At 40.3% G+C, this 12,267-nt stretch overlaps 1 protein-coding gene across 1 annotated transcript; it reads left to right on the forward strand.

The window, feature by feature from the left end:
• Nucleotides 1-796: 796 nt before the first annotated feature.
• LOC118420602 lies at nt 797-6,640 on the forward strand. Its single transcript, XM_035827440.1, has 10 exons — nt 797-949; nt 2,274-2,339; nt 2,635-2,703; nt 2,890-2,981; nt 3,257-3,350; nt 3,605-3,736; nt 4,264-4,329; nt 4,781-4,849; nt 5,121-5,408; nt 5,786-6,640. The coding sequence occupies exons 1-9, from the start codon at nt 905-907 to the stop codon at nt 5,232-5,234; spliced, it is 747 nt and encodes a 248-aa protein (XP_035683333.1). The 5' UTR covers nt 797-904; the 3' UTR covers nt 5,235-5,408; nt 5,786-6,640.
• Nucleotides 6,641-12,267: the final 5,627 nt, after the last annotated feature.

Below are 12,267 nucleotides of genomic sequence, written 5' to 3' on the forward strand. Positions count from 1 at the left end.
AGAAATTAGTATACTTCATTGGGAGGATTGTAATTCACGATTAAAAGCTTCAGAATGAAAAAGCTTGAGAAGTGACTGTTATAAGGAATAAAACCATGTGCTGTAGTTTAAGAGCAAGTGTTCACTGATGTTGGAGGGCAACACAAGTGAGACCGAAGTATTATTGGCAAATCACATTCACCTGTTCACACGTTACAAGTGCATCGTTGTTTGTTCCATGATACATACTGTACAGACAGATGTGTTCACATGTGATCATACAATATGGTAGGGTGGGAGGAAGCAGTCTGAAGTGCTTTGTCCGTGAACTGGTGAACACATTGTTATATATATTGTCATCGAAACTGCAAACGGCTTCAGAATGTTTCGTGACCATCAATTTCTCATACGTTTATATTTGCTGCATTTCGTATACGTTTCAGTAGATGGCGCTGTAAGAGTTATCGACTCTGAATAAATGACAAACTCTTTTTATCGTATATACCCAACATATACATTTTGTTCAGTCATATAGTAAAACAACGATCGTTTTACATCTCATCCATTTGAAAACGTTCCTTGCTCACACTTTCATCCCGTTTTTGTCAACGGCATGTCCGACATCTACAAGTATAGGATTGGAATAGCCCGGGACAGTGACTTGACGTCTTTCTTCCGTTCGTGGCCTTCAGTCTCAGTTTTTCATCTGATAATAAGCTTTCATATTTTAACCCCGTATCTTTCACCGTATAACTTTGTAATCTCCGTACACCCCCTTTATGAAAAGTGTTCTGCCCCACCCCTGAACCGGAAAAGTTAGACCAGGTAGAGTGTACAAATTACACAATTACAAAACTATGTGCCCCCGGCGACAAGTACTAGTATCGCTCAGTACGCCCCGGTCCCACCAGCGCTACACACAGCCATGGACACTGCAGGCTTCAAACAACTTCAACGGCAGCTCGAACAAGTACGTACTTAACGCTATACAAGTGACAATGGGTTCAAATACAGATTTTACAGGGCCCACTGGCACTATTCTCTAATGTTTGTAGGTAAACTTAACCGTGTACTACAGTATTAAGTGGCATAGACAAAGTTTGTCATTCACCGCGACCTCCCCTCCCAAATCTTGTCCAAAGACTATGATGTCATACCTGAAAATAGTTGTAATTTTGTATAGCGATATCATGGGCTTTGTCGTCTCTATTTCTAGCATGAAAATGTCCATTTTAGCATTCTTTGAATCAACGAAAGTGTTGGACGGGACTTTGCTTCATGGTGTTTACTTTGTAGTTGATTATTAACTCGACTTTCTCACGTTTCGCACCTGTCTTACACTCATTAAGTTCAAGGACCGATTGTAGTTTGTAGTGGTGGTAATTCCTGTGCAAAAATATCCACAGGTAACATGCACTGCCTCAAAAGGTACCAAACTAGGGTTGGAATGAACAGAAGGGTTTTTACAAAGATATGTCGTTGTTTGAAGGCATGTTTGACTTGTGACCTGTAATCTGTGTACCGTCTAATTACGCAGGTCTGCACTTGTCCAGCAGGTACTGCAAGGGTTCACTGACTCTTTTCATAGGCGTGACCTCATTTCATACTGTACTGTAGCAGACTCCTATAGCATTATGTACACGTGTTTGTTTTTGTTTTACAAAAAATCAGCCTTCATTATGTCAGATTGAGGTTTGTCATGAATATTTTTTTTGTAGTGTAATAGACATAACTTTTCTTTCATCTACTATATGTTTTTTTCGCCAAGATTGATATGTTTTCGGTGCCGATTGTCTTTTGTGCGTTAACCTCCTTGGTTTGAGTGTGTGTTTGTGTGCAAAACATGACTCGAAAAGCCATGAATGGAGTCGTATGATATTTGGTAGGCTGGTAGAGGGCATGCTTGATACCCTTCTCCGCTTTTTAAGGTAATGCAGCGGACGTTAGATTTTAATATCAGGTATATTCTATTAACATGTTTGCTTACTTAAGAATACATAACACAACTCTGGTATGGTAGCTTCGAACATAAGACCGAGGAGAGGAAAAACGCACTTGGGGTTTGACATGTGGCTAGAATATTTACCCAAGGACGAAACGGTAAAATACGCAAGTGTCTAACATGCTCAAGTAAGCATTACTAATGTGAAGAGTTACTGGCTTATGTTACAATATCCATATATTCAAAACACACTTCCAGACTATGTTACCTACGTTACAACAGTCTTGCTTGCTTGCTGCTAACGGTTCTGTCAGTCGTGTTGAGTTTAATACTACGATTTCACACCCAATAGGTGACCTCTACAGATGACAAGCTGTTGGTGTTGTCCAGTTCCCATGGTAACTTCAGTGCTAACCAGGTGAGCTGATTTAGCCACATTTTTAACATGCTCATGACAGTAACAAAGCAAAAGGGAAGGTATGTGATGATATGTATACAATGACAGAGCATTTTATGTAGCATTCTACATTCAATCATCTCTCAGTATTTGATTTTGTAATATCTTTGGAAAATATAACTACACTATGATTAGTTTGAATTCGAGCTACCTTTCACAGGAGGGAAAGATTATGACACTGGCAGTTATATGAAGTAATACCTATTTTTCGCATGGCGGCGTTTTTGAGTTGCTAACTGGTATATCCTTGTTTCAGCTGGTCTTCCTCTTCCAGCTATTTCCACAAATTCACGACGAAGTGAAAGTAACACAAAGATTGAAAAGCGTGAGTAACACACATTCCATATACCGTATCATATGTATTTTCTAAAAATCTTCTCTTAAGATAAAGACACTCACTTAAAACATTAATCGTACATGTATAGATAGCAAGAATGAAGACATATTCAAGGATGAAAAACAGTCTGCATTTAAGAAATGTCGCTTTCTGTTTTCTTCCTTCCACTTGAAGAGACTCTGTCCAATGACATGCGCAGAAGCAGCCGATGTTCTGGAGGCGGTGTCCTACTCGGACAAAATGCAGATCCTGGAGATCATCTCCCGGTCAGTAGGGAGCGCTCATGTACAGACATTTCTTTTCCATCACGGTTCAACGTCAAAGACTATATTTTTCAAGGGAATAGCTTTACAAAGGGGCATCTTGGACGAATTGTACTGTCTAGAACTCAAATTTATCAATCAGTAAATGATAACTGACAGAAAATAGATTTCTGAAAAAAGCATCTTTTAAATAGAAAACTGCCGAGTTTTATTTGACTTACAATAGAGGCTCTTCTGTTCTAGTAATCATTACATGTTGTAATGTATTACTCCTCCAGTTCCGTCACTGACGCCAGCTCTGGTTTTAAACACATTGAAGACCAGTTCAACTCTCGTTCCGAAAAATCCATGGCCAAAGAAATGATGAGTAGGGTAAGTCGTCATAACAAAAATAAAAGGTTGGGATATGTTGTAATTTTGAAGAATATAGCATTGATACAAGCACTATTCGTGGCCAAAATTGTCTACATTATATCTTTATCTAAACTTAGGCAGACAGCATTTTTTTGTGAAAGGGCTCAAGTACCAAGCTCTTGAAGAGTAAGTCACCTTAAATTATAGCAATACCAGAACTGACGAATACGCGTTTTTCAATAACCAAAATATGAATATATCAACATTGACAGGCGAGTGAAAATCTCACGGCTAAAGCCAAGGAACGAGATGACCTCGGCGGACCCGCTGCCTCATCTCGTGCCCAGCATACCGTAGGAATGGACGAGAGGAGCTTCAGTCAACTCGAACAGAAACTGAAAAGTGTAAGAATTGTCATTGTGGACACAAACGAGTATGTGGGAAAGGTCTTTCGTTACACCACCCTTTACCAGTGCTATGTATAGAAGACGTAAGTACTTTGTCATTCTCTACCCTCGTGATAGTAATAGGTAACACCTAATAACACGTAAGGAAGTTCAGCTGTGCACTTTGGAACACATGGTGAAAATATAGAATGAACATTTATGATAATACATTCTTACTACACTAGTAACTCTACTAGTACTTGTATTCAGATGATTTAGAACTACTTGGAACTTTTTATCCTGGCCTGTCTACGTAATACTTTGTGAGAGCAGAAACGTCCAATAAAGTACTCTTCGAGCAGAGGTTGGTAGGGAAAATGGCGGAGGCCGGTGGGAAAATACGGCATATAATGAAAAAGTCACAATTTTGCCCACCAACCTCTGCTTGGAGAGTACAATAAAGGTCTTCATTCAATTCAATTCAAACTCATTTACCACCAGAACACAATCTATCACATTACTAACTACCTGCATGTTTTCTACAGGCGTTATTTATAGAAGACAAGTTGGCGGTACTGTCCCAGTCCAAGGGCAGCTTCAGCGCAGATCAGGTCTGGATTCGACTTTTAACATCTTTGGCGAAGACAAAAATACTTTGTGATAGTCTTACTGATCATGAAAGAATGGAATTGTCTGGATCATTTAAGCCTCCCGATGTAAAAAACTGTTGTGCTTACTGGCGTATGGGGGCAGCAGTGTTCAGGAAAAGAACTAGAGTTTGCATCTAATTTTGTTGAGTTTGTATTCACAAAACAAAAATACTGCGATTAGGATAATTTAGGAAAGTCCTACTTTATTTGAAGTGTTGATTAGATAAAGTTAAGTCTTCATTCATTAAAAAAAATACAGCGACTTTCATAAGCTCTTCTACAATCAAAAAAGGGGATTATGCTACTTACAAGTATATAAATAAGCAAACATGTTGAGTTTAAACAGAAGAAGGTTATCAAGGCTAAGAAAGCACCGAAAGTCTCTCTAACGTTCCATTACCAATTCTTTCAGGTGTATCGCGTCTTCCAGACCCTCCCGCAGGTACATGACGAGATAAAGGCACTCCGGGCACTTCAGGAGGTGAGTCACAGGTTTTGTTGGCGATGCTTGGATAGATCCTGCCTCGATGTCTGCTTAGCACGTCTAAAATCGCGCTCCTAGCGGCCGGCCCTATCACTGCCACCACCTGTGAGGGGGTCATTAACCCCAGCCAACGAGAGATTGTGTAAACATAGGGTCACATAGGCTAAATGTCTGCCCCCTTCTTTCCTATTCTTTTCACGTTGACAAATCCTTGTAAGAACCAAGTCGGCTTTAAGATACGGATCTATGTGTTTCTCCCTATGTACAGAGACTCTGCCCGATGTCCTGCGCAGAAGCAGTGTGTGTACTCGAGGCGGTGCCATACTCCGACAAGCTGAAGGTCCTGGACATCATCGCCAGGTCGGTAGGGGGCGTTCTTTGAGAAAAATTTATCCGCATCGCAAACAAACATGATTTTATTTCAGGCAACAGCAACTTAAGCTTACGATAATCTCTTTTCTAGGAAAAATTTCGACATCCGCACTGGTATTGGGTACATCGAAGACATCTTTAACTACAGTTCAGAAAAAGCAAGGTTAGAGAAACCATATCCAAGGTAAGTTTTCGTTACTCCTTCTGTCCTTGACAGTGCGACAAAGTTATGTATGAAGATATCAAACTTGCTTCGGAAAGACCGTCACCCAACATGCAATTAAACAACATTGGTAGTGACAGCAAATGGCACGTAAGGAGAATTAACATAGCTACTATTGTAACATGCGACAGTTCGATTTCAATGTGTATCGTTGCATTTTCAATGTACATGTATTGTATTTTCCTTCGGGAGATCACGTTGGAATCGTCATAGACATGACGATACTCTAAATATAAAACATGAAAAACAAATACATTCACTCATATGTAATCATTATACATTCATATTGCAATAGCACAACAGGAAGCCCTACTAATGACATGTACTAACTATTCCAGCACGACTTGTAATGTTGCCAACCTGCACTGATATCAGCCCAACTACGAAAGACCAAGAGCAAGAAGACTTTAGAACATCTGTATCCATCTGCACCAGCGTCCTGCATGATATTACCATGTACCAGACGGACAAAGTGGAAAATTTGTCCCCAAACGTAGTTTATCGGCAGAGGAATAAACGTGCATGACAATAAATGTATAATATTCATCGTAACATGAAGCTAATCAAAGTCAATGATGCACAGCGCTTATTTTTATCACTAAATAATTGCTAGAGAATTCGAAATAATTCAACTGATGCAAATGCACACTATTACCTAAGTGTGCAGAAAGTGTAGTCTACAAATACTTCAATAATGGCAACATTTCTAGTTATATAATGCTTGTATCAAACATGCAGCGAATCACTGCGGTTCCCATTGTTTACAAGGGACGAGAATACCATATAACAGTTAAAAGATTATACAATACTTTTAAACAGGTTCCTCGGTAGTAGTTAGAAGAAAATTTATAAAAAGATACGCCTTTGAGGTCTTGTAGCAGTCTTTTCATTCTACGAAATAGTAAAATTTTGCTAATTGCTGCTAATTCTTTGATGTTCAAAAGTGACCCATATTATCCGGAGAGGAAGCTCAGATGCACCTGTTGGCTTCCTATGATCTCGACCAATCACAGGCCGCGCTCCACCTGCTCCTCCAATCACAGACCACGGTACACCTGCTCGACCAATCACAGGCCGCGCTACAGCTGCAAACACTAATCAGATCACGCTAGATATTACGCGTCCGTTGAACAGTCCCAGGACAAGTATTATTGCATCAAGACAAGACAATAAAGTTGGTTGGCATCACGGTACGTTCAGTAATCTCAATTTTATTAGAAACAAACAGTTTTTTGGTTGAGAGGAGACGACTAGCTTCACATCTCCAGGGACGTTTACCCATGGGAAGGCTCCCGGGGGAACTCGGCCTTACCCCGGGACCTATCTAGGACGTCCCGGCACGGACTATTCACCCACCTCGGGACCGGTTAAGGGTGGACAGGGCCGGTTTTATATATATCCCCAATCTCCAGCATGCTCTTCTTATATGTATAGGTCATATTTCCAAACCGGGGCCCGGCCGGGCAGATTTCGGGAACGAGAAATATGATACTAAAGACATGCACCAAAATGCACAAAGCGTTTATTTCTAGGTATATATCTTTTTTCTTCGTTTCCAAAAACAGCCTGCTCTGGCCCCGGTTTGGAAATGTGACGAAAGCCTTATTAGAGTTCGAGCTGATCAGTTCTTATTACCCCTCACAGCAGACCAATGGATACGCTTACTTATTCAAGTAAGCCATTATATGTCAGTGTTAACATGTTTCTACCCGCATGTAAGATAAAAAATCTCACAATGAAATTAACCAGCGTCTGTAACGTTGTAGAGGTCGTCGCCCTGATACCACATAGTTCGTTAACCCATGAATATTTACTACCTATTCACAAATGTATCCGTAATTTTGTCGAGTCAATAAAGTTTCTTTGATTTGAATGCGATGTTTTACAACGTCCACATTGTGGGGGCAACAGCTGTCTGATAACGGAAAATAAATGTACTCCTTTTATATGTTGAAATATGAGCATGACTTTATCGTACATGTTTTTGTATTTCAGCTAGCCACATTAATTAATTCTTACTTATCAGTTACTCATAAATCATATACCATAGGTCAGGCAAGGGAACCAAGTTTCTTCTAGTGATCGTTACGAAAAAACAAACACATACTCCAAACCCACGGAAATACTCTCAATGCGATGGGCAGACCAGATAGTGAAGGACACAGAACTTAGACTGTTGTGGAAACGAAAAATAGAAATGTATGAATGAATGAATGAAGACCTTTATTGTACAATTTGCCCAACCGAGCTAAGTGCAGGTCACAACAAGTCAGGATATATACATATAAAAGTGTCACAAATCTAGTCTAACACAAAAGTTAGGCTTCTTCTCGCTTCTTGGTAATAGTGAAAATGTAGGACTGTAGGGTTTCGTACAGTCAAACCTGTTTTAGCGTCCACCTTTGCATTCCGACCACCTGGTCATTGTGGTTATTATTTGTCGGTCCCTTGGATTTTCCCATTGATATAAGCATTAAGAAATACTAGTAGTCTATAGCGGCCACCTGTCCAACGTGGCCACGACCACGCGATTCCCGGTCCCGTAGATACAGAAACACTGCCTATTGCGAACATACAGCGGCCGTATGGCACCCTGCGCCGAGTTAAAAATCGTCGTTTGCGTGGATTGTGAGTTTCCGACGGGGTCATTTTGGCGGTAGCGGAAGGTACGCGTGCGCGTGCCTCGAACGTTAGAGCGCATGTTTTTGTGGGCGAATTGACCAACATTAAGCATGGCAATATCAATCATTTTGGGTAGATTTCACTTCGGCAGGGTCAGTTGAATTTTTTGACAATCGTGACAATGTTACTTGGCGAGAAAGAATCAGTGGGTACCGAATTGTGAAACTTATTGCTCGTTGTCAATTGATCAGCATTTTGTCCATAGTGGCCACCTGTCTATAGTGGCCACATTTCTCCAGTCCCTTGAGTAGCCGTTATAGACAGGGTTGACTGTATGCGTAAAAATAATGCCCACGACTATTCTATTTACGCCTTGTGAAGTTTAGTGTCTTTCATATCATACATTTCGTTCCAGAAAGCTGCCTGACCAGGCCCGGGTTTGGAAATATGACCTAAGCATTGCTAGAGTTCAAGCTGGTCAATTCTTATGGCCCCTCACAGCAGACTAATGGATACTTCACCCATTTTTCTATATGTCAGTTTTGACATTTTTTCTTCCTACCAAAATCTGTCAATGACATGAACGAGCGCCTGTACAGTTAGAGGTCGTTACTCTCCAAGCAGAGGTTTAGGCTCCGGCTGTTTTTTTAACGTTTTTTTAGTCGTTTTTATCGGGCTTTCTATTTTGTAATTTTGTTGTTGTTGTGTTAGGCCGGACACAACAAAAAAAAAATGACAAAATAGATAACCCGATAAAAACGACTAAAAAAAACGTTAAAAAACAGCCGGAGCCTAAACCTTTGCTTGGAGAGTAAGAGGTCGTCGCCCTGATTCAATACAGTTCGTTGACCCATGAATATTTACTGCCTATGCACAAATGTATCTGTAATTTTGTCGTGTTAATAAAGTTTTTTTGATTTGAATGCGATGTTTTACAACGTCCACATTGTGGGGGCAACAGCTGTCTGATAACGGAAAATAAATGTACTCATTTTACAACAGAGGTCCTTGACCGTGAACCACCTTGGTACGGACGGGGAGTCAGGGAAGCCATCTACGAGCGGATCTTCAACCCCACCTTAAACCGGAAGGGAGGACTCTCTAGTACTTGGGACCCCGCCTTGTATCACAAAGGACAATAATTGCCTTTGCCAGAATGGCTAAGGTTATGTTTTAGGCTTGTGAGTCTGTGTGTCTGTCTGTCTGTCTGTCTGTCTGTGTGTTAACAGTATAACTCAAGAAGCCTTTGATGGATCCCAATAATATTTGGTAGGTGGGTAGGGGTCGGGAAAACGAAGGTCAACTTCGATAATGGGCCCCCTAGCGGCTTGCTAAGGTACTGCAGCAAAACCTCAATTTTTTTTATCTCGTGTTCTGGACCTGCTGTGGTTATGATTTTTGAGTGGTAGATAGCCCTTGGTGCAGAGAGAAAGTGCTTTAAGTTTGGACCCCCTAGCGGCTTGTTTGGAACTGCAGTCGCCGATTTCCTTTCAAACTTTGGACGAGAATAACTCGAGAACGTGTTGATGGATCGTCATGGTTTTTGGTATGTAGATAGCCCAAGTAAAAATGTACACAATGGAATACCAATTATGCAAATCAGCAACTAATTTGCATAGTTAATGAGGAAAGTTTATAAATCCACTGCATTTCATGATAGGACTTTCAAACTTGTCACATATATAGATGAGGAAGAGAGAAATATCAATGCATATTAATTATGCAAATGACGGCCTCATTTGCATAATTAATGAGAAAATATAAACGTGTTGACGGATCGTCATGGTTTTTGGTATGTTACTTGTAGATAGCCAAAGGGAAAACTTACATGATGGAATTATAATTATGCAAATCGACTGCTAATTTGCATAATTAATGAGAAAAGTTTGTAAATCCACTGCATTCTAGTTTTTCCTATGGTGTTGTCTGACCACAGGGAACTATGCTAACATGATTTACATGTGAGTGACTTTTGCACATGAGTTAGAGGTTCAACCAGTTTTTCTAGTTAGCTGTACTTGTATGGAATTGTTCTGCTAGTTCAGTCTAGTGACTCTGACGAAGAGTGATGGATGTCACTCGAAACGTCGGGAAGTAAATATTCGTCTTTTTGTCCAGTTTTAGAGATTGAATTGTATTTGAATATCATTTACCTGGATGTCTAACCGTCATAAACGTACTTCTTTTACACGTTGAAACATCTGCATGACTTTATCGTACATACATTTGTATTTCAACTGGCCATGTGCTTATTAATCAGTTAAGACATATGCAGTAGGTCACGCAAGCCAACCAGATTTCTTATATACAGTCTTTTTAATTGACAGCATCTGCGCCATGTTGGATGCTACTGCTTAATTCAATTACCCGCCAACCTGGTCGTCGGAGGATTCAAATTATAATTAGTATGACGTCAATGAAATGCCTGTATTGGTCGTTACGTTAACATATACTCCAAACCCATGGGAAGACCTCGAGCAGACTAGATAGTGAAGAGCACAGGACGTAGTTATATTTCAGCCATACCATAGGTATGGTGAAATATATTGTATTCGTAATGTTTCTTTCTTCTTTCTCCTGTCAAATCTTCAAATCGAATCAACTCCGCCGTTCCTGGACCGATTGACTTGAAATTTGGCACAAGGGTAGAGTAAGCCAATACCCTCAGTTTTTTTTTTCATTTTTTTCATATCTGCCTTTAAAATGATTTTATTGAGGTTTTTGTCAATTTTTATGTATATTTCGGGCTCCTGTACCCTGGTATTACAGCCGAATGACATGAAATTTGGTACAGAGGTGCCTTGATCATATACTCACCTAGATTCAATAACAGTTTTGGCATACGGTACAACAAAATGCTGAATTTTGCGATTTTTGGCCATTTTTTGACCAAAAAAGGACATTTTTGGCTCCTGTAGCCTCGTTTTACAACCAAATGACCTGAAATTTGGTAAAAAAGTGCCCTTCAATTATGTGCACATAAATTCAATAAAAGTTTTCCCATACGGTACAACTAAATACTTAATTTTGCGATTTTATGGCCATTTTTTGGACAAAAATTGGACATTTTTGGCTCCTGTTCCCTCGATTTACAACTAAATGACCCGTAAATTGGTAAAGGGGTGCTCTAGATTTATTCAAATGACCCATGTATAATTTTTGGCATGGACCACTTTAAAATGATATATTTGGGATTTTTTTGGTCATTTTCCAATGGCCAAAGGGGTTAACGACCTCAAGGCCTATTGTTGCATGAGGGAGATGGCTGAAATATGCTGTATTTGCTCTCAAGCAAATGTCGGCCTTTCTAGTTTGAAGATCTGATTTGATCATGATTTAATTTGATTATATGGATGAGATCCGCGCGCTCATCAATTTTCGGCCGTTGGTAAATCAACTGTAAAATGTGCGGTATAATAAACATATGTGGTAGATATCAAAAGAATACAGGATGACATATCTAGATATATCTACATTGCTACTACCCCCAGATAACCCCATCAGGGGCAAAGTAGGGGGGAGTCGAGGTCCTAGGCTAATAGGGCCTTCACACTGAAACCGAATTAGCAGGAATCAAGCAGAACCAGCCGGAATGAAGTATTTGCAAAATTCGTGCAACAGTCGGGTGGGAAGTCCAAATGTACCTTATATCCCCTTCATACGAGAAGGAATGAGCCGCAATGCCGTCAGAATGAAATTTTTTTTCTATTCTCGAGAATTAGTAGTGTATGCGAGAAATTCTCACTGCATTCCAGATATTCTTTTGGCCACATTCTGGCAGGATTCGAAGTGGCTTGCCGTTTCGGTTCTCCATCCAATGAGATAAGAATGTTACGAAATGTTGCCGTAGAATGCGGTCATACTGCAGTTAGAATAGTTAAAATACACTTGGAATACACTTTGGATGCCGTTCGATATTTCTCTACTTCAAATGCACCTCGAAAGTTTTGAGCATGTCAAAAACTTTCGGGCCAGCAAAAAGAACGGGCACAAATATCTGGAATGCAGTGAGAAATTGTAGAATACACTACAAATTCCCAGGAATAGGAAATAATTTCATTCTGACGACATTGCGGCTCATTCTTGCTCTCGTGTGAAGGGGCCTTAAGGTGTGCAAACCTCCAGCCTGGCACGGAAGGACCCAGCTGTGGGGGCTGTCACAGCCGTGCCAGGCAGGGAGTTCCACTCTGGTATATAT

The sequence above is a fragment of the Branchiostoma floridae genome, chromosome 8 (genome assembly GCF_000003815.2).
Source record: "Branchiostoma floridae strain S238N-H82 chromosome 8, Bfl_VNyyK, whole genome shotgun sequence".
Taxonomy (NCBI): Eukaryota; Metazoa; Chordata; class Leptocardii; order Amphioxiformes; family Branchiostomatidae; genus Branchiostoma; species Branchiostoma floridae.

Coding starts and splice junctions, on each gene's coding strand:
- LOC118420602 (XM_035827440.1), top strand. CDS start 905: ATGGACACTGCAGGCTTCAAACAACTTCAACGGCAGCTCGAACAA. Junction 2,704..2,889: donor TAACACAAAGATTGAAAAGC/GTGAGTAACACA, acceptor TTCCACTTGAAG/AGACTCTGTCCAATGACATG. Junction 4,850..5,120: donor CACTCCGGGCACTTCAGGAG/GTGAGTCACAGG, acceptor CCCTATGTACAG/AGACTCTGCCCGATGTCCTG.